This window comes from Pholis gunnellus, assembly GCF_910591455.1.
Source record: "Pholis gunnellus genome assembly, chromosome: 8".
Taxonomy (NCBI): domain Eukaryota; kingdom Metazoa; phylum Chordata; class Actinopteri; order Perciformes; family Pholidae; genus Pholis; species Pholis gunnellus.
In genome coordinates, this window is record NC_136534.1 from 9,737,357 (window position 1) to 9,759,963 (window position 22,607).

General features: G+C 40.9%; 1 protein-coding gene across 1 annotated transcript in view; it reads right to left on the reverse strand.

Moving 5' to 3' along the window:
* Positions 1-9,372: 9,372 nt before the first annotated feature.
* Positions 9,373-22,607, reverse strand: part of LOC306699603 (CUB and sushi domain-containing protein 3-like) — a gene marked incomplete at both ends in the record, with an annotated part of 199,653 nt that continues 186,418 nt past the window's right edge. Inside the window, 8 exons of the mRNA XM_079164257.1 lie at positions 9,373-9,532; positions 10,256-10,397; positions 12,086-12,173; positions 12,908-13,020; positions 13,396-13,554; positions 14,737-14,802; positions 15,282-15,461; positions 22,094-22,205. Coding sequence (XP_079020383.1) covers positions 9,373-9,532; positions 10,256-10,397; positions 12,086-12,173; positions 12,908-13,020; positions 13,396-13,554; positions 14,737-14,802; positions 15,282-15,461; positions 22,094-22,205 — 1,020 coding nt within the window. The remainder of the gene's footprint in view (positions 9,533-10,255; positions 10,398-12,085; positions 12,174-12,907; positions 13,021-13,395; positions 13,555-14,736; positions 14,803-15,281; positions 15,462-22,093; positions 22,206-22,607) is intronic.

Here is a 22,607-nt window from a genome sequence, read left to right on the forward strand (position 1 = left end):
CCTCTTCAGTTTTATACTGAAATGAGTTCCACTTCCTGCAAAGCATGCATGATAACAGACCCAAAATGTCAGTGTCCTATGATTTATAACAGAGTCCTTCACTGAGAGGTTGTACATCATGCCCAAACATTCATTGACAAGGAGAAATGTCACATATATTTATGTTGAGGCTGAAGTGTTGGCAAACGGTCCTCTTACTTTTGGCTAACGTTTGCTACCGATACCAAATCAAGCTGAAATTGTACATATCTGGTCACATTTTTACATTTACAGCTTCATATTTATAAGCCTTATGAGCATCATAAAATATAATCTTAGTTAAGTTAGCGTTAAGAGCTTCTCATCGTATAGGATTGATCATATGATAATCAAGTTGTTTACTGGCTGCTGTGGTTCCAACTGGGACATACTAATATACAAGGACATTCCAAGTTTCAGTGTACTTTCTTCACCATGTTTTAAGGTATCAATAGAAAGCATTACATTGATATATTCAAACATATAATCAAACTGGTAACCAATAACAACGTTAAGATCGAAGGATAGAGATAGATAAGAGGATATCATTAAGCACATTTCAATGAGACAATTGAGAGTGCACTCAGCAAGAGAAAAAAGCAGGACAAAGTAGACAATAACACTGAAGTCCAACAGAAAATCTTGCTGGAAGACATGGATCTCAACTCCATTGAGGATGAACATCCAATCAATTTCTACCTCAATTTCCTGGAGGAGCAATGCAGGGGAATGTCCTGCTAGAGATCCGAGAGGACTTGCTGGCCACTTTTCTTGATGATCTCCAAGAAAAGCAAAACAGTTGGCGCCATGAGAAGGATTGTATCCAGAAGGAGATATGCGACCTGAAAGCCAAGCTGGATCAAGCTCAGGCTGAACACACCAGGGAAACAGACGACCTGAACTACCAGCTGATAAGGACCTGCCCGATAACTGCAGGATAACTCAGAGTCATCTTGAGCAGCAGACCTCCAAAACCAACGACCTTGAAGTCAAATTGGAGAAGATGAAGGCAGACAAAGAGGCCCATCAAAAAGAAGTGGATGCAATCCACTCAGAGCTCCGTGCCTTAAAGGACCCCGGTGCCGTGGTTGTATATAACCTAGAGACCGCCGTTCGCTTCCTGAGGCTGCAGGTTAAAGACACCACAGAGTGTGAGGCTCGCTCAAAGAGTTAGAGAGCTCTCTTGATTTTAAGATGGTTGAAGCTAGGAAGCTGATTAATTGCATTTGTTCCTGGTTTCTAAATGCATACTGTACCACTGTGCTGATGTAGCATTTCAGTTCAATGTAAGATTTTATGCATAATACAAATGTACACTTTTTAAGTGCTTCTTGGTGCACCACTTAAACTGCCTTTCAATATCACTGTTCTACTTAAAGCCAGTGAGATATGTTTTTGGTTTCTTTTCTGTTCTGTTGTGGGGTTTCTATTCTCAGGGGGAGCGTAGGAGTTTTTTTTTTTATGACTGCTGTGATTGAGGCATTGAGAGCTGCTGAAATTACAATAATGCTGCATATGTTTTTAAAACTGCACTCATGTCCTTCAGAAGGCTCATCCTCCATGCAGCGCAGTTCATTACCAGCATCAATTTGATGTCTTAAGGATTTGCCTTGTGGGGGAAGTGATCCTCCGCAGTGAATAATGTTGCATGTGACAGATGCGATTGGCTGGTCAAAAGCATTTTTTCTCAAAGAACAAGAAAGAAATCTGTTGTGTTCAGTCGCTTATTTCACATCAAACTGGATCTGCTTCCTACAGGAGTGTGTCACAAGGCACTGCTATTAGATTAAAGTTGTCATGTGCCAAGAAGAGCTTAAGTGTTCACACTGTGTTTGTACAGCATATCCAGTCCATATGGTATTATGGACATTATTTATAGTAGGTTGTAGTGTGAATTTACTCAGCAATGATGCGAGTTATAAAGATGTCTCTGCAGCGCTATAAAAAAAACTCACAAATTATATTAACAGTAATTGTCAGGTACAGTTTCTGATTGTGATGGATTCTGATGTACAAATGGCAAGTGTCAGTGGTGATGTTGAGATGCGACGTTTGATGCATGCAACCCAGCAAAACGCCCTCTGTATGGACAGTATCGCCTGACATCCACTCACCATTGATGGTAAGTATAAATAATTGAATAAGATTTGAACACATTTATTTATCTTTATGTAGTATTTTAAACACTAACAATTGCAATAGGAAGACGAAACAAACAAACGTGTTAGCTGAAGTGGATGAGCTGATTGAGGTTGAGATTGAAAGAAATGGTTCAAATGCAATTATCCTACAATCAGAAAATAAAGAATTAGCTTATTTGCTTTCTTGCAGAGTGAAGATAGATATCACTTTCTGTACGTTTAATATGATACTTCAGCCAGCAGCCAATTATGTTAGCATAAAGACTGAAAATAGAGAGAAACAGAGAGCCTGGGCGCTGTCCAAAAGTGACAAAATCCATCTAATAGCACCTCCAAAGCTCACTAATAATGATATACACTGTTGGGTTGTTTTCTAATTCCTGGCCGGGTACGGTAACGTCCTGGTGTCTCTGCTGGCTGCTCAGCAACCTCACAGTGACAACAAGAAATAGATATGAGACTGTTATCTAGGGCCATGGCTACAGTTGTCTTTTCAATGAGACTTTTGTCATTCGATCATGCCAGGACACATTAACTGTTAAGTCTGTTAAGTCTGTAGTCTTTCTCACATTGGGATCTGATTAGCCAGACCACATGCCGAGGTGGCGTGGCTCGCATTGAGTTCAGTTCTAAATGAGGTGTGGACACCATGTGGGCACAAGCAGGACAGTTTATCAAACGTAGGTCTTGCAGGGGTTCCTCTCCTGGGGAGAGAGGGGGGAAAACCCGTGCTCAAACCCGGTGTCTGAGTCCTGTTAAGTAACTGCTGATGAAAACCCCAAATTTCCTGATTTTGGTTGCAGATTGCAACCGACTGAAACTTCTCCCATGTGGGTGAGAGAAAAACGGTGGCTGGCGTAAAAACGCACATGACCCGATTTAGAGCCAGTGTTGGGTTTGTCCCTTCGGTGCTACTGTAGAAACATGGCGGCCGGCTCTGTGAAAAGGACTGGCTCCCTATGTAGATATAAACAGCTCATTCTAAGGTAAGGAAAACACAACCATTCTTATTTTAAGGTGATTATACACAAAATAAAACTTACTAAATAAGATTGCATTCCATTTCTGCCAATGGATCGCCCGAAATACAACACACTGTTCCTTATGGATCCTGCTCATGATTTATAATGATAACTGCCTAATGATCAAACATTTTTCAGGGTTCTGCAAAATCCCCCTCATGCTCAGGATTAACAACAGTGACTCTGCCTCTCCACCTGACACACACACACTCCTGCCCCCGTGCTTTCATGATGATAGTGCTCATTGACCTCAATTTAACATCCTTCTATTCAAATCAACCAGTCTTCTCTGATTTACAGGACTGTGGGCTATTTCCCAGTGGCCATGTGATTTAACTGTGGGTTAAAAATTGATTTAGTTGAAGTGGTTATGGTGGAATTTACATTATTCATCCACTTTAAGATTAAAAAGAGTATATTAAACTATAAAACTCTTCTAGGACCGGCTCTCAGAAACTGTTTGACGTAATATTAAATTCCAGTGTATTTTCCAAGACATGAATTTCATTGTTATGAGCAGTGAAAATGCTGCTATTTAGTGCACGAATCATTAGGAATGTCTGCTCTTACAAATCTGCCAGAGCAAAATGGATCCATGATTTCTTTAGTCAAATGTGGGGATGAAAACGCTGAGCAAAAATATAAATATGTTTTAAAATCCTGAGACAATCAAGACAAGATGATTTAGATAGCTTTATCTGCATTTAAGTGTCTCAAAAAAAGTTTTCCTTTCTCACCGGCATGCCATCTGTATCAAGAACGTCCACCACCCTGAGGACATCTGGCCAATGAGAGCAGAGTGGTTGGAAATGGCTCATTAGTGAAAGACTGAACTATGCAGTGAGAGACAAGCTAGTTAGTCAACTGACAATCCGGCAAATTAGAGCCAGAAAAACCAATGATAACCCACACAACTCATTATGCTTTGACACGCGTAGGGGAGGGAAAACCAACAACTTCACAGCTTCAGCTTCTCTCTGTAAACAGGAGACATTGTGCGATACAGGATAAGGAGTGGAAAAACTCCACATGCTGGAGGATTCTATCCACAATGCTCATTCAGATCAATAAGAGTCCCTGTCGTTTTCTGCTCGTGAGAACTGCTATTTACAAAACCGAGAGTGCTTCCGTCTATCATGCAATGCGTCAGTATTGCCGGCTGTCGATGTTGTGTGGTGTGATTTCACGGCACACATTCAGCCCCTTGATGAGAGGGGAGGAACGCCACGGGGTATCTGAAGATCAGAGGCAGCCAGGAACATCCCTTCATTGTACCCGCGCATGCTCCTCTGCAAATTGATTCTCTCCAGCAGGCACATGCCCACGCCAAAAGACAACAAATGCCTCCGTGAACAGGACAGTGAAATGAGTTTACCGCACTAACCTGCTCAGTCACCAGATCTCAACTGAGCGTTTGTAGGATGCAGTGGTGGGTCGTCAGGGCCAGCAAGGCCTTCTCTGCTGGCCTAGACAGAATCACAAAGTTATAGCTATTTTACAATTTTATAATTTTTCATAAATACACTACATGTATTATAATCTTATTTTCTCATTGCACAGCTACTGTGTTCCTCAGTTGCTCTGCTTCCAGTGCAGCTTGTTTTAAGTAGAGCTTTTATCCAATCAGATTTCACCTCTGTGTCTCTAAGAAGAGAGGCCCTAGGCCTGCAGACAAGTGCCTCCATGTGCAGTTTAAGTGAATGGGGACGATATTGTTGATTGTCATAGTCTTCAACCAATCAGATCTTTAGTTTGACATGTTGGGCGTATTCTTTGACGTGCCAGAGCCTGCTAGCTGGCCTACAAGTACGTGATTGGTCAGTGGGCTAGCGTGACATGTTGGGCGGTGACGATCCCAATATCTGCTGCCTCTGTGGAGCGGACATTTTCAGCCCTCAAACGCATTAAAACGTATTCAAGAAATACAACTAGGGAGGCTTGACTGTCTTCACTGGCGTCCATGAATCGAGAAGGACTTCTTACTGGAACTAAAACGCACGGATGTACTGAACAACCGTGAGATTTAAGTCTTTATTAACAATTTTGTCAGAAGCTACTAGCGACAAATCTAGCAACCTTTTTTCTTTCTTTCCTGGAGTTTTGACTGACGTGAAAGCACGTACTGTTCTGCACTGCCATGAACGAGCAGCGGGTGCTGCCGTGAGCCTCTCCACCACCCCAAAGCACTCACAGGCGGGTACACTCACAGACGCCTCGCGCAGCAGTACCAGCTGCAGTCAGAGCAGAGAGGAGACACACTCGCGGCGTATTCTCTGCAGTGAGTGTATTTATAGCTGTTGGCTTCATTTTTACACAAAACAAATAACCGTAGCTGTGTTTCAGCTGCAGGACAGCAGTGAAGGCCCATAAAATGGTATAAAATGCACGGTCCGCCACTGGTAGGATGACATGGCACGAACTGCAGCCGAAGCCCACCGCTGAACACTGGAGAGGTTGTTCAAGGGATTCTCTGACACAGAAACCAGAGCTCTAATAAATTTATTTGGCGTTCTAACAGCAAACGGGGGGTCAAAGTCAGTGTTTAAAAGGTGTTACTATTAGTGGTTACACCCATAATGAACAAACACACTGAGCCTATTTGACATCTCAGCCTAGCACCAGCTTACATTACCACCCTTTGGGTGAAATCTGCTTGATGAAGCTTCGGAGCAACTTCAATGAAAAATCCCTCTGGTAAATGTTTCTAATCCATACTCAAATCCCAGACTTTAAAGAATATGCTTAACCCGAGTCTGAAATCAAACCTGTTCCTGCCAGTCAAATGCATGTTTAATGTTTATGGGTCCTCTTCAGACTTTCTTTATTGAGCATTCTGTGATCTCAGTCACACTCCTTTGCTGATCCTCTCTACTTTGATTGCTGCAATTAGCTTCATCTCGGTCAGTTACATAATGTCCTGACAATCTGCCACCGCTTCATGTCGTCAAGCCCGTGGCAATTACCCATCTACTTCAATCCAGTCCGTCTCAAAGTGATTTTGGGAAGCCTATGACTTTTATCCTTTCTCTAATTTCTGATACTCTACTTCATCTGACTTATTTGAACATTCAACTTTAAATAAGATACCTTTGATAAAACTCTACTCAGACATACCGCTGTTTTCCATAGTGATAGTTTGTTACAAATGCTCATACTGTACTGTAGATAACTTGTGTCGTGTGTTCTTTGTACAAAAACAGCTCAGGTGTCAACACATTTATTTCTTGTGTGGGAAAAATTATCTTATTTGTACCCAACTGCACCTGTAATAGTGTCCATAAATGGCCAATCATCAAAATTGCCCACTCAAGATCTGTAAAAAAATAAAATTACTGTAATTTATACCGTTCATTTTATTCCTTTTCTGGAGTAAATGATCAGCTATTTGTAACCACCGACAGAGAGAGGCAGGTTAAACGACACTCCCCTCACAGCGGAGACAAAGAACATTAAGAGTAGCTAATGCTGCAGTTTGACTCCCTTTTGAATGTGTGCAATGGATAATGGGCGTTAAGTTATACACCATTTCACTTTTAAAATGCATTTCAAAAGGTTGAGACCGGATTTCTGCTCACGCCAGGTGTTATTGTTAACGATTATTGGCCACCATGCATTGCTGCAGTCTTTAAAGATCTAAAGTGTCCTTTGGACAGAGATAGTCAGTGCTTGTTTTGGTTAAACCAAGCAGCGGTCAGCATGTGGAAAACTCATTAAAATCTGTAAACGGAGAAAAACAGCAGACTGACTGATAAAACCTCTCCGATAAGTCCACTGCAACATCGTTTCTTACACTGTGCAAATACTGTAGCAGGGCTTCATGATGGAGGCATCTCTATCAATGAAAGGAAATGGATTGAGCTTCATTATTTTATATTTTATATATAAATTAAGGATTTGTACATTGCTGATAAAGAAAAAAATACAAAACATTTGTTGATCTTACATGACATTTACATGTGAAATTTTACACAACATATTTAATAACTTACAAATGCTTTATTTCCGCATAAAAAATATATCTCTTTACAAAACTTTTGTAATATGTACATATTCATATACACAGGTTTTTGAATGGGATAACAATTGTGTTGTACAGTTAAAAGCATTCTACTCATCTGATGTCTGTGAGACTGACTTGCCGCATTATGTCTTTACCAGGTGCATTTCCTTCTTCATCCATAAGAAATATGAACTCGCAAAATATATTACATATTGATAACACAAGACATCTTGCCAAAGAATGCCATCAAGTATCAAAACTGTATAAATGTACAAAATGTACGAGCAATGACAGGAATCAAAGTAGTGGTTCAAAGTAATACAGCAGCAATTGCTACACTGGATCACTTTTTGCCAACATGAACAGGTATGAAACTATGAGCTGCTTTTCAGAGACACCTCTGCTTAGATGAACCATCAGAGCTGACATCACTCAGCTAAATCGTTGCAAACTGTGCAGATACATTACACCTATAACAGTTTTACTAATGCAATAAATGTTATGTCTTCCTTAAGAACACATGCCCATACAGTATTCAAGGCACTGCAATGATGTAGAAATGTGATGACAGTCTCAAATTCATTTTTTCATTTTTAAAACTTGGATGGACTTGGATGATAGTACAATACTGATACTGGCTCATGTCAAAAGTGTGCAAATTTGTTCGTGTATACTGTACATTTGTTGGCAGAAGCTGATGGTTCAGTAAGACATTGAATTTGTATCAGTGTGTGGGTAATAAAATAGGCCAAGGCCGTGTATTCATCGTGTGTCTCAGAGTAGGAGTATGGATCAAGAATTTACTGACTAAGGCACGGTTTCCCAAGAGATTTATAGAATCAAAACCCTGCTCCGTTTATTAGAAACCGGAGATGATGTGGAAGTTGCACTTGTTCCGAGTTGGAATTACTCTAAAGTAACAGAGCTGCATGTTAAACGTATTTTCGACAACACAAGACAACAAACTTTGATTTATCGACATCCCGGCTTAAATAAACTTCTGGGAAACCTGGCCGTCTCTGGGCTCTGTGTGCTGTAGGTATTCTTAACTTTGTCTTCTTATAAAACCTTAAATAAGTTAAACTAATCAAGGTGCTCCTACTTCGAGATTCTTGATATACACAGGCTCAAGGCTGGGGTTAATTCACACCAAATTTGGTTTGTCTGGGACACAAAAAGGTAAAGGTATAGGTAAAATAAATAAGAGAACAGATTAAATAGATGGATAAGGCCCATATGACCAATATACTGAAAGGTACAGTTTGCCTTGACTAGACTCTCAGACTAGTCAGCAATAACTCTCATACTTAAACAACATAATGTCAAAGACAAATTCATAGCACACATCTTGATGATAAACCCAAATGTTAACTATATATCTTGTGAAGAAAATGTACTCCGCTGCTGTCAGAGAGCCTGCACCGCAACAATAAAAGCCGCGGCATTCCCAATGGCACTCGAAGAAAACTGTACTGCACTTCAGTAATTAAATCCCTGGCCATATGATTCATCAGTAGGAGGTTGCATCCAATTAAGAGGTATAATTGACCATATAACTTTGACCAAACTACAGCAAAGACACTATTCAAAGAGAGGCAGTTGCTTCTCTACCTCCTCTCCACTAACACACTCCACTGCTTGGAAAATAGACTCTAAAGATTAGATTGACTGACTCACAGCTGAGAGGCTCCTCACCTCCGTAAGAAGAAAATTAGGATGAATATGAGACTAAGCCAAAAAAATTAAAAGGTCTAGCTCTGGGCTGTTTTCTTCAAAAGCAAAAGGTTTGAAATTTTCATTTGGCATTGTGAAGTAACCCCTTTTTATTAATACTACAGAGCATAAAATACTCTATTTTATCTATATGCCAGAGGCTTTTTTCTATTCATAAAGCCAACACTCACAGAGTGAAAAGAACACTTCTCTTCACCGAACTACGGGAAGATCCGAAAAGGTGTGGGACCTCCCCTTCATCTCTCTTTAATCTTTGACCTTTTGTATGCGATCGCTTGCAACTGCCGTAAGTGTTGCTGAAAGTGTGCTTTATATTTATATATCAGAAACAAGAAAAATATAAATATGTCCATATATATTCATGTTAAGCAAACAAGGAGAAGTTGTATTCTCCGTCTATGTGTGTGTCTCTCTCTCTCTCTCCCTCCTTCTGTCCTCCTCTCATACTCGGTAGACATCAAACCATGGTGCAGATGGTGTTGAGATTGGGGTCAAAGCGGACCACTTTCCCCTCAGCGGCTTTTGTGTTTGTGTTGTACATGGGATTCTCAAAAGTGGCCTGTCCATTGTTGTTCTCGTGGACAGAGCATCCGGTGTACTGCGCTTTATCTGTTTTCCTGGAGAAAAAAAAAAAAGAAGAGCTTGTGTATTAGTTGAGAGGCAGTATCCCAATTATCTCCCCTCCTTCCAATCCAATAAACATGTCTCCATTATCTTGGTGTAGACAGCAGCAGCAGGTAAATGAGGCAGAATGGTAATTATTGTTGAAAAGATCAGTCAGAGGAGCCCTATGCCCGCTCACTGGGAACTAACATAATGAGTGAAAAATTTGCATGTCACAGGTTCTGCGTGTGTTTACTGATTAAATCGAGACAAAATCCACCCGTCTGCACACAGTACAAACATCACATCACGAATCATACTGAAGGTGTTCTCATTGAAAACGCCTGAAGTATGCTGCCCTGTGAAGAGGTTTGGATGGTAACACGTCGACTAATATTGCGTCATGCTTTGAAGCCTCCCACAAGGAAGCTACTGTATCCAGCGAGGAACCTTTCTGCAGTGAAGCAGGCTTTGGAAGTAGGCCACAGTGTACCATCTCCCTCATCTTGCTGTGCATTTCCTTTGGCTGCAACTGCAAAAACATCTACATGAATCTGAGTTTTCTAAAACTTTTTCAACATCTGTCGTAAAGAACTTTAAAGACTCAACATGGGACTGGGACTCATGAAAACATGTTACTTCCTTTCTCATGTGGGAACAAAACGGATATCGAGTGCAGGAGCTACTAAATTTGGGTTTCCAAGCTAGTACGGAAGACACCAGTGTACACTACCTACCGCTGTTTGTAGAGATAAAATCCGAGGCCTGCAAAGATGAGGGCAAAGAAAGGCACAAGGATAGCGACAGCAACAGAACTGCTGTTGGTGGAGCCGCTGGTTTCAGGGTCAGCGAAGGTAACATTCTCTCGCACACTCAAACCTGGAAGAAAAACATCATATTAAGAAAGGAACACGGAATATAGTCACGATACGGAATGTGTGACTGAAGAACGTCTAAAATATTAAGATTGACAAAATGGCACAAACACTGAAGAAACAAAATGGAATAATGGAAAGATGCGTATCATCTGCTGGTGACGATAATGATGATGATGATGATGATGATGAAGATAATGCAGAGGAAGATGATCAAAATGACGACGAGTTCGGAAACGCAGCAGCCAGTTTATAAAGACGCCAGCCATGATGATCTTACCGATAACGATCACTGCGCCGGTGATAATCTTGTTGAAGACAATTATGAGATGATGACAACAGAAATGTTGAGCACTGAGAAATGAAGGACAATGATGCAAAAGGGAATAATCCACTCTGTGCTGTATGACTGTGGCAATACGTGGGTGACAGACTATGTATGCATGCTGTCAGTGCACAGATAATATTATGTAGCTTTATTGTTTGAAGAAGAGGTGTAACAAATCTTTGAGTGAGATACTTAACCCAGACTTATCAAAACATACTATTTACACAGTAATGTATTGACATGATCCCCTTTACATATTTTACTATACTATAATAACATCTATATTCAATAATATAAACATTATTATAGAAGTCTATTTGTCTTTATCTGATATTCACAAAGACCTCTTGCATGGTCTCCATGCTGTGCAGAGAGATTAGCCTCCTGAAATTGCCTCCAACATGCTGTCAAAACCTTCATTTGTAATTGCCAAAGCAATTACAGAAACCGGGAAAAAAAAAAGAGCAGAGAAAAGAAACGACTCAAAAATCACACAGATTCACAATAGGATTTGAAAAATTCTGGACATGGCAGATTCGCACAGGATTGAGATCACAGACAACCTCTGCAGTTATTAAACACTACTTAAGGTCCCCAGGTGACACTAATCCCATGTGAACAGGACTTATGACCTCTTTGGAATTTCAGATTTCAGTTCTATTTAAATATATATATATATATTTAGTGAACCCTTAGATACCATTTTCTGTGTTTTCTTTTAAATTCCCCATTTCTGTACTCTCAGAATCTATTTTCACTGATGGAGAAAATATGTATATGTTGTCATATCTGCGTCAATAAAATCTAAATTACAAAATTACAGTTCCCCTCCAGACATACAAGGCATACAAAAACACAAAATTCCACACAAAATTCAATTAGCTGGTTAAAATGTCTTAAAATGACACCTATTTTGTCTCACTCATTAAAACATTCAGAATCTTTGAATATGAAAATATTTTTGTACTTTCAAGGTTCAACTGCTTGACACAAGACGAGTCCTACTTCACTGAAAAGTCCATTCTGAGCGTATGTGTGCTGAAGGTTTTGAGTTTCCACATCACACTTGTTTAAGCTGCATATTGGAACGAGTAGTGGTGTCACAAATCATGTTTATATGTGTATGAACCTCTTAAACTCAGATTTCAGGTGCACAGAGAAACTCTGCTCCTTCAGAAAGATGAATGTGAAAATAGCCCTCTAATGTCAAACGCTGCTATTGCATCATTCATTCACAAGAATCTGAACACATGTTGTGAGTGGAGAAGGGGTCTACATATCTCTCTGTTTACTTGTATTGTGAAAATGAAAGATGAGGAGTGACCAATGGCAATGGGACTCATTGTATTTGAAAAGACACATACCGACTCTCTGTAGTCCAAACTGCCCGAAGTCTCTACCCTGTATAAAGCCTTGGAACACATAGCTGCCACCCTCAGGCTCAGCTGACACCTAGTAGAAACAAAAACAACACACAGCTCGAGAAACAGTAGGTTTTGTTTCAATTACATTAATAAAAGCAGATTTTTCTTGGCACCTACGAGAGCGTCGCATCCATTCCACACCACATCAAAAACGACATTTAGCGCGACAGTCGACACATTCTGTCACGCTGCATTCAAAAATAACACCTTTGTTTTTGTAAACCCCGCTTTGGAAGCTGTGCAGTGTGCTATCAATAGCTCAGCGGTGTGCAGTCAGCTGTCACACGTTCCCTATTAAGTGGACCTTGAAGCTAATTTTAAAAAGAGGAACTTCGATTCCACAAACGAAAAATGCTGTCGCTCCAGGTCCCTCAGGTGTCGGATGTGTGTCTGAGCTTGTTCAGCAAATTGTCAGTATGGGAATGCTAAAATGGCTCATACAGAGCCACCGGCTCACCTGATGTACAGCCAATGTAAATACTGGATATGTAAACAAATATCAGCCAATAAACCAGGAAATAACTATTCTGCTTGTTATCACAGAGACCATTTGTTTGGTATAAGATGAGAAATAAACTAATAAAAAGGTAAATATTGGCTCGATTTATTCCCAGGTAGTTACAGCCCCATTAACTGTAATAATCGACTTGTCTGTCAGAATGAACAAAAAGAGAATAAATAAAGAAAGAAAAGACCGTCACAGCTCTTGGTTATTTTTTTCAAAAGATCACTGGCAAGCTTCAAATTCCTGTGTATACTCACAAATCCGTCCATTGCCCAGGTCTCATCAGTAATCCTGCTCAAGGAGCTGTGGGCCAGCGCTCTCATCTGGTACAGCAAGAGCATTAACCGTGCCTCCTGGCGCTTGTACACTCCTACAAGGTAGAAGACAAGAGGCAGGGCGAGAATTGATGTGAATAAAGAGATCAGGCAACACGAGTGCGGGGGGGGGGGGGAATGAATGATGAAAAGAGAACATATAGGAAAGCAGAAGAGAAACAAGAAGAAAAGTTCAGCTGAGGGAAGAGGGGAGGAGACGAGTGACTCTTGAGTGGGCAGCAAGTCAGTCAGCGCAGACTAATACATCCGTCTTTAGAGCCAATAGTTAATTTCCACTCTCATGCATGAGATGATTTGGTGATTGACTGATTGACACGAGGCACCCTCAAAATAAATGGAAGTGACACACAGAAGTAGTGAGAGGAGGACAGGGGAGGAAGCAGAAGACATATGATTTATGGATGACTCACCAGAGAGCAGAAACTCCATGCTGCTGTCGGTTAAAGTTACATTGACTTTCCCCGTTGTGGCATTAAAGCTTGTGACTGTCAAAGACATTGGCTGTTTCTGGCCTTTGTAATCATAGGAACCCTTCCACACGAAATCAGAGGCAAAGACGTTGTCAGGAACTTCAGGAAAGAAAGACAAAAACTCATTAAATAATGTCATCAAATTAGCTTTCCGACGAAACATCAAATCGTTATGAATGCAAGCTGAATACTTGCACCCACGGTGCAAACCGGTAATTAGATATGCATTGGAATCAACACATCAAACAGCTGATAACAGTCTTTTCCTTCAGTTTGAATAATATCATGTTCCTTATATGCTTTGAGAATCTCAATTAACGATAATTAAATACATTCTGAAAGAGATAACTCTGGACTCACTCTGTGAACTCGGCAAAAGTTGTTTAATAGTTTTGCACTGATTAAACTTTTTGTAGAAATTTTACAGCACGGTCATTATCTGCTGGCAATTATTTACTAGGGAATTATGAGTCAATTATCCTCGCAGAGAGGTGACTGCTTGTAGTTAATAACAGGAACTAAACCTAATAATCATCAGAATAATTATCGATGGCAAATAATGAAGAGGTGGAAAGGGGACTTAGATGCCATGTAACATTATTTTACTACAACTGACGCTGCTAATAGCTTATTACTTTGTATGATACCGACTAAGCAAATATAAGATGTCATCCTATAAAGGGGATATACTGCAGGCACACTCTTTCACAGTTTCACCTTCCTGGGTACATTTGAATGGTTTACCTGGAACATTGGCTAAAAGCACCGTCCCTTGTTGGTCTTAAGTGTATGGTGAAGACTTTGGTGATTTCTTTATTGTAATACAATGTTATCAAAAGTCAAGGCAGATTTAGTGCCTTTTGAATATCTACATCATAAATACAGAATAACACCTTTACCGGTTACATAATATAATCGGGAAGTTGTTACCTTGTTGCACCAAAATGTTTCTAATACATTTGTAAGACAAATCACATTGTTTGTATTAAGACCCGTGAAAACACCCTGGTAAAAAAATTACAATTCATCTTATTTTTGTACCAATTAATCTCTCTGAATCTCTTAGAAATGAATGCATATGCATCTGCAAAACAGAACACATTATGGTCATAATACAAACAATACACACCAGGTTCTATGCTAATAATCTTCCTCATATGAAGACAGTGAAACCTCCATGATCTTGATGAAGATTTAAACAGATTTAGGCACATTGCACTAACACAGCACTGCTGACTTCTGTGGCTACCCGCTGAACAGCTTGTACAATTCAAAACTCACCATATATTTTAGGGCTTGGGGTCCCTTGTACGGGTTTGACAGTTTTCTCATGTGATTTGGAACCGACTGCAGAAGAACATAAATATGTATTTATTTAACACTGCAGGGGGCTGTTGGAAAAGTAAACACTGCTCAACTGTAACATGCTGCCTACATTAAACTCTTCCTCACTTTGGTAAGATTTCTGGATGGTCCCTTCATACAAACATTCACAAGTCAACTCACTGTTAAAACTTCCAAGTTTAAAAAAAGAACCAGAACATGCATTTTATGATTAGCTGACAGTACAATGACACAGTGGCTTTACAGAAAACCAAAATGTCTCATTATATTTGACTGGTGTCTTTTTTCACTTAACTATCAGTGAGCAGCAGCGCAAATGTCACATAGGATGAATTCTGAAATACTAAGCTTATACACAAGTACAGTATTCACCCCTCCACACCCTCCACCTTCATGCACATTCACAATCTCCCCCCCCCCTCCCCCCTCCCCCCTCCATCTTCTCCATCAACTGCCCTTGCAGACCTCCGCCGACCACGTACCTCTGCACACGGGCACCTTGCCAGTCCAGCTGCCGTCAGAGCGGCAGACGCGGTGCTCCGAACCCCCGGAGAGGAAGTAACCTGACTGACAGGTGTACACCAGGGTGTAACCGTAGGAGGGAAGGTCTAGACCCACGACGTCAGCGTTGGCCGGGCTCCTCGGCTGCTTGCAGGAGTGAGCTGGAGAGCAGGCAGAGGGCAGACGCTTGTTAGTTCACACACATACAAATGAAGCCAGATACACACACGCACAGCCCAATGCGCGCACACACACACACATATATACACACACACACAAGTATAGATAGAAAAGAAGATAATTAAGCACTCGCTTGGGGGAGAGAGGGCAAGAGAGAGAGAGATGGTGGGCTAGAAAAAAAAAGAAAGAGGATAAAAAAGACAGCACACACATTTTACAATTTAATTGAGTCCAGGGAGCTATTAGGGAGCATATTGATACTTTAATATATCTAGTTCCTTTTTCTGATATTAATATGGACACTTGTGACTTAGCTGATACACCGCCTCATTTTTATTTTAGCCTGTAAAATGTATTGAGCTCAAATGAAGTCAAAAACAGTAACTGTGTGAATTGTTAGTCATTTAGCCGTAGCCTTGGTTTCCACAAGAAGCGGTACAACAGAAAGGCCTGGCTGACTCATTATCATTCAGCAACAGCTGGAAAAAAAAACACTTGGAGTTGTTTTTGTGTTTCTTGAACTAATCAAAATTTTCAAGGGCGAGACCAGACGAGACTAAGCTCCTCATTTGTGTCCTTGCAAAGCAGTGCTGAAGTGAATGTTATTGTAAATCGTATTTTCCATTACCAGCATGTGCATATATGTTATAAGGTCACAGACATTTATGGACACTGGAAGGAAGAAGACTGACGTCTGAAATGAGAGGATAATAGGAGGCTAATGAGTGGAGCCCATGTCAGATCCGTCTAACCCGTGGCAGTGTAAAAATATAAAATAATTTATAAGTACGTGTCTTGTTGGGGACTGGAGTTTTTTAAGACTGCGAATCAGTTTTGACTTTCCTGACTTTGACTTTCTCAGCATATTAAATTATTCTGTCTCAAAAAGCAGAAAGGTGCTGATTTAGGATAGCGTTGAAAGGCTTAAGTTTATAAGACACATAGGGACAAAAGCTGTTTTTGCTGTCTTGCAAAAACACTAGCTTCTTATCGACCATACTAAATATTTGTATTCTTAGTTATATTTTTCACATCAAAAAACTCTCTACAAAACAAAAAACGTATGCAAATCACACCACACCACCAAAAACACTGAGGGGTTGAACATTCAGGCTCAACAATAATGGGAAAATAGCTAGCTAATTTTGCAGCTTGTGAGTGAAAGAATATGTTGCCAGCTGCCGAATGGGAGGCAGCTGCAAGTGAGTCACAGCGCCAAATCGGTCCTTCATGGCGTCTTAATGACATTAGTGGCAATTGGGTGTGGAAGGGATGCCAGGATGAAGGTTTCTCGGCTTTATGAAAGACATGGAGGCTGCAGGAATTTCCTCTCGTCGGGTATTACTTTTGCTGGTGTTTGATACGGTAACAATATATGTGTGTGTATGCATGTCTGAAGACATGCATTTCTCAATGCTCCACATAGTTAAACGGGTGCATCACAGCAGTGTGCCGAAATCCAGGAGAATACTTCTCTTATTCACTGCTACACAGGGGCTATAACGATTTAGCATACATCAAGAAAGACTGATGAAGAAAGCACAAGGACAAGTGTATAAGTCACCAGGATGCGCCACCCAGGGCTTTTTTTTCCCAATGAGTTGATAAATCTGCCTTGAGGACATCTAATGTGGTATTTATGTACACTGCCAGAAAGAAGAAAAACTGCATCGTACCGTTAGTTGTAGATATTAACTATGGAGACCTAAATAAACAAATAGATAAATAATTAAATAATCACCCTTCTTGCTGTCTGTGTAATCCATTCAAAATAACAAACTGTCAGCGCATGTCCAGGGTGGCTGTAGACCATCAATACTGAAGAACAAGTCCGATGAATTGCTGTATCAAAGACCCGTCGCGGTGCCATGTTTACTGACACTTTAAACAGCACAGCAGGCTTTACTCCTGAGATTACATGAGGCATCAAAAGACACTTTCACTGTGTAATGTTCTTAGTTCAATGTTGGTATCTCCGATAGAGACTGAGTGCATTAGTTAGGGACAAAGACAGACAGAGGCAGACACAGAGAGACAGAGAGGCTGATGGAGTTCTGTTCGAGCCAAGGAGGTTGGCCAGCTACAGACGGCAACAGCAGTCCACTGTCAAGAGGACAAAGTTTACTTTTGAGTTTGCACTTTCTTTTTATAGCTTTTTACATTTTCTTACAATCTTGTTTGCATGTCTTTCTGTAGAAAGTGATCATTTCCGAAAATGTTGACGCTTTGGAACTTCAATTCATTGCTTTTCAAAACAGCACCGTGAGCTGTGAAGCAATCAGGGGACTTGGGCTGTGTATCTATAAGCAACAACATTAATCTGATAGAAAGGTAACATGCTTAAGACCCAGTGGTGCTCAACTCTGACTTGTGTCCATTGCATCTATTACAGCATAGTGTCGATAATCCCTCCACATTTTTGCTTTTGCCAGCAGTACAAGATTGGTTGGCTTCACTTTTAAATCCATTTAAGTGGCTTCACAGTAACAGAAGAGCATTTAATCACAGAGAAAGGTATTTTAGAGGATTTATGACTGTTTTGTCCGAGGGTTAACACAGCGTGTCGGACCCACACAAAAGCACTCACACTTAAATGCATAACCACAACTTTCCCCCAATGTATTATGGGCGAGACAGCCCTCTGGGTCTGCATGTCCAGCCTCAGGGCTGCACGGGTGAAAAATGAATTAAAGAAACAATGCTAGACATCAATGGACTAAAATGAATTCATAGTGTTGTATTAAAGCAGGACTATGGAGCACAGTGACCTTTTGCTTTGTGTTTTCGGATAACTACAACCTTAAATCAATCTACAGTAACACAAAAATAGTAATTAAGGTATATGGAGGGCAATTCATTGAACATTTCAATTGAACACTTATGCTGCCAATACCTATTGCCAGAGCAACATAATGTTACATGTGTGCAGACCTGTAAAATAATGATGGCTTCTTCTGTGCAATAATAATAATATATTTATACACTAGACCAGCAATTATAAAGTAAGCATGGGCTTTCTGAAAGCACATGTTTCTCCAGTGGCAATTTTATGAGTAAAATGTTGTAAAAGTCAAGGGCAACTTAACTTCCTTTAAAGGATGTATTATGAAAAATAATTTTGCCATGTTGCAACTTATCAATTGCCCCCACTTTAAGTGTATTTAAGTTAACCATTATTTCTGTTAAATGAAGGTTACAGTTCTCCTCAGTCACACATGCGATACATTTGAGAAATGATTCATGAAAGTACGGGGTGCTAGAATCTGGCGAGCGTCAGAGACACATTTCTCTATTTTAATTCCAGCAGTAACAATGACAGGACGAGGGCACAGGAAAATCAATACCTTTTTCAAACCACCACAGGCAATGGACCAGAGCCAGCGAGCGGCTCCTGAAATGCTGCAACGTCAGCAGAGACAGACAAACGTGGCTAAAAAACAAAAACAGCCACTGCTGAACAGAGCGAGTCAGGAGAGTAAAAAGCCTCAACGCACGATGCCTCTGAATGAAATCCGAATTGGTTGTCAGACTGGCATTTCAGCGACTGGCTTTACAACATCATGGTTACACAAAAAGGATATAAAATGTGTTTGTGGTGGCGTGGGCGTGGTTGGGCTCACCTGCAGAGGGGACTGAGTGTGGGGAGGGAGTGGTTCAGGGAACGGGGCCGGGGAGAGGACTAATCAGCCTCAGCTGGGGACAATTAGTAATGGTATCTGTCCCCTTTTAAACGATCATGGTAACAGGGACATGTTACACTGGGGTTCCTAAGGCACAATGACGCCACACAGTCAGGAAGCGGATCGTAATCTCTTTTATTTAGTTCACCGCTCACGCTGGTCTCGGCCGGCCGCTCTGCCGCCGTGGGTTCCAGATCTGAGCGATCCTCCTTATCAGACCTCTCGCCTCCGTACCTACTGATCGTTTAACAGGGGACAGATACCATTACTAATTGTCCCCAGCTGAGGCTGATTAGTCCTCTCCCCGGCCCCGTTCCCTGAACCACTCCCTCCCCACACTCAGTCCCCTCTGCAGGTGAGCCCAACCACGCCCACGCCACCACAGTGTTATTTTATATTTACCACTGTGGAAGTAAATGTGGCTGCTGGGATTCTTTGTATATAATTTCAAAAAAGGTTGACAAGAGGAACCACCCAGAGGCCATTCACTGGGGTTCAATGTACCACCAAATGAAATCAAATTCAAAGTATGCACAAGCATCTCAAATGTCAGCTCCACATCTTACATTTCGAATAAGTTATAAATGTACAACCAGACTGAAAAAGTTGCGTCATTTAATATGAAATCAATAAAGGTTCTACAAAATAGGCCACTAGATGTTGTTTGGAGATGAATCCACTATTGTTGCCTGATGTTTGTATTCATGTTGAGTTCATTTCTACATGCATCCTTTATCTGTGGACAGGTGAACACTAAACACAGTGCATCTGGTCCTTAAATATATTATATATATACAATTCTAATGCTACTGTGATGTCCATATGAAACTAAATTAACATAACATCTATAAGTTCATGGAAAATGTGGCATCCATTAACCCTAACTCAACAGCTGTTATTATCATGTTTTAACATGAAGGGAGTTAAATATTATACAATAATTGTCAAGTAGGAGTAGAGAATCAAGCAATTAACTCCTGACCTCAGCTTGTGTACGGCCCAGCAGTAGAATACTAAGATGCTGCTGATAAAGTGCCTTATATTTAGACCAACAGCATCGGTAGACCTTACACAACATAATAATTACAGTATTTTGCATTCCAATTGGTTGTTGACTTGAAAATGACTTTAAGAAAATTCAATTTCAGAAGACTTAGAAGTTTATCTTCTTGTTTAGTGGCCTATCGTCCATTTTTGTTGAATTACTATGAATATTGGTCTTTTCTTTTGTTCCTCAGAAGCTCTCACAGGACCATACCATCTCAACCTTTCAACGACTTTGACAGCAGAGTGGGCAGCCCTCGAGAGACGGTGCGATGCACTATGTAACAGATATTTCTTCTCACCCGACACAAAACTTTGCCAGAGAGAGGGTGTTCATTTATGTCATTTTTTAAAGACGAAATGTGTAAGTGCCAGTTTGAGGAGTTTGCTGGTGCTTTAACCTATAGTTCTGTTGACTTACACTCACTCTGACTGCTCTTTTATTCTAAGGGACCTGTCACAGTGCTGGCAATGAATGCCATTAAGGAGCCAGTTGATGCGCAACCCCCTGAATCATTCCTTAGAGAGCGGCATGATGGGGTCAGCAGTTTGAAGATTTCAGGTGAAGCAGGAAAAGCTGAGGAGCTGTCAGTTGACAAAAGTCTAGACAAAAGAGTTTGGGGGTTTCTCTTCTTCTATCAGCTGTTAAACATTAATTAAAAAAATAAACTCCATGAATAACAATAAGACTATGAAAGTGACATAGTAGATTTATTATAGCCAATGCAAAAAGCATATATTTGTATTATAAAGAAAATATGTGTTACGTAAACGGCCTGTGCCGACACACAATCACACGCATGCATCCCATTTGTTTCAATGACGGGAGACTGAACATCAGAAACACCTCTCAGTATCAACACGATACGTTTCCACAGCAGCAAAAGCAACGGCCTCCAAAACGACCATAAAGTCGAATCAACATCTCTCTAAAACAGTTTAACACCGAACATGATAACCCTCATGACAGAAGGACTTAATGAAGTGATCGCATATTAGACTGTATTAGTTTCAGCTAGGTGTATCTAATTATCTGGCAGCCGAGTGTTTGCACATTAAAAGAGGCCGCTTGCACATATTCAAGGATTCACAATTCCTCTAAAACGTCCCATCTTCCCACTAAAACACACAGCGCACGCACGCGCACAGACACACACACGGCACACGCACACACACACAGCCACACACACACACACACAGCACACGCACACACACAGACACACACCATCACACACACAAAGCCGTGCTGCATAGTAGATCAGGCAGAGAATGACGGGTAAGTATTACGATGTTTCTGCTCCCTCAGCACAAATGTCTCTGGAAAATTCAAGTGGGGTGTTACATGTAGTGGTAGTTATGAGATCAAGATTACAAAATATAATTTGAATCCCCTTATCATTACACAGCTTTACACTGTAAGTGCGTAGCAAAATGCAGACTATAGTATGACTTGAGTTGGGGAAATTTTCACGAAAAACACTGGAGCTGAAAGGGATTCCACCGAGATACGGGATTACATCATAATTTAGAAAAGCACTTGGCAAAGCGACTGGGCTAAACAGCACGGCCTTGGTTCGGTGTTGGTCGACAGATCAGGTAGTGCAAACAGGATGACAGTAATCCCGGCCAACACCTCACTCTCAGAATGACTGGGATGGCAGGTTGATTGAGTCTGAAGCTGCAATCTACCAGGAGGTCAAAGGTTATGGCAGGACTGAGCGAAGAGGGGAGAGCGGGTGTTGAGGGAAAAAAAAAAAAAAAAGGACATCGTCTGAGTACCCTGCAATGCAGATAAACAGTGACAAGACGCCAGAGGGGGGAAGTGAAAGACAAAGACAGGGAGAGTGATACGAAGATATTGTCAGAGAGTGTGAGAAACAAGCACTCACGGATACAGCTAGGCTGGATGCCGGTCCAGGTGAGATCTGGCAAGCAGAGGCGAGTGGTGGAGCCCTGCAGTAGGTGTCCCTGTTGGCACTGGAAGTCGACTCTGCTGCCCACCTGGCCACAAACAGACAGCACACAAAGTGGAGAGAGTCAATACACTGATGCAAATGCCAATAGGCTCCAAGCATCAAATCTAAAGAGCTTGGAAAAATACTGCACACTAAAGTTTTTTTTCCGTTCTTAATGATTATCTGTAGTGTGTGGAGGCAGATGGAGACTATTCCTAGAGGCGATGGCCCATGTTTGACGTTAGAGAGTGATGTAAAAAAAATATAGGGACAAACTGTTTTCTGTTATCTTTTTTTGTTTGTTTTTCTTGCAGTCAAATAATGACAAAGGACACAACACTGACATACTTCGTACGGCATACGTACTGTAAGGCAATCTTAGGCAACACTAATCTTTGTTTTCTGCTATCTTAATAAATGACTTTTACGTTCGGCCATCAAAACCAGT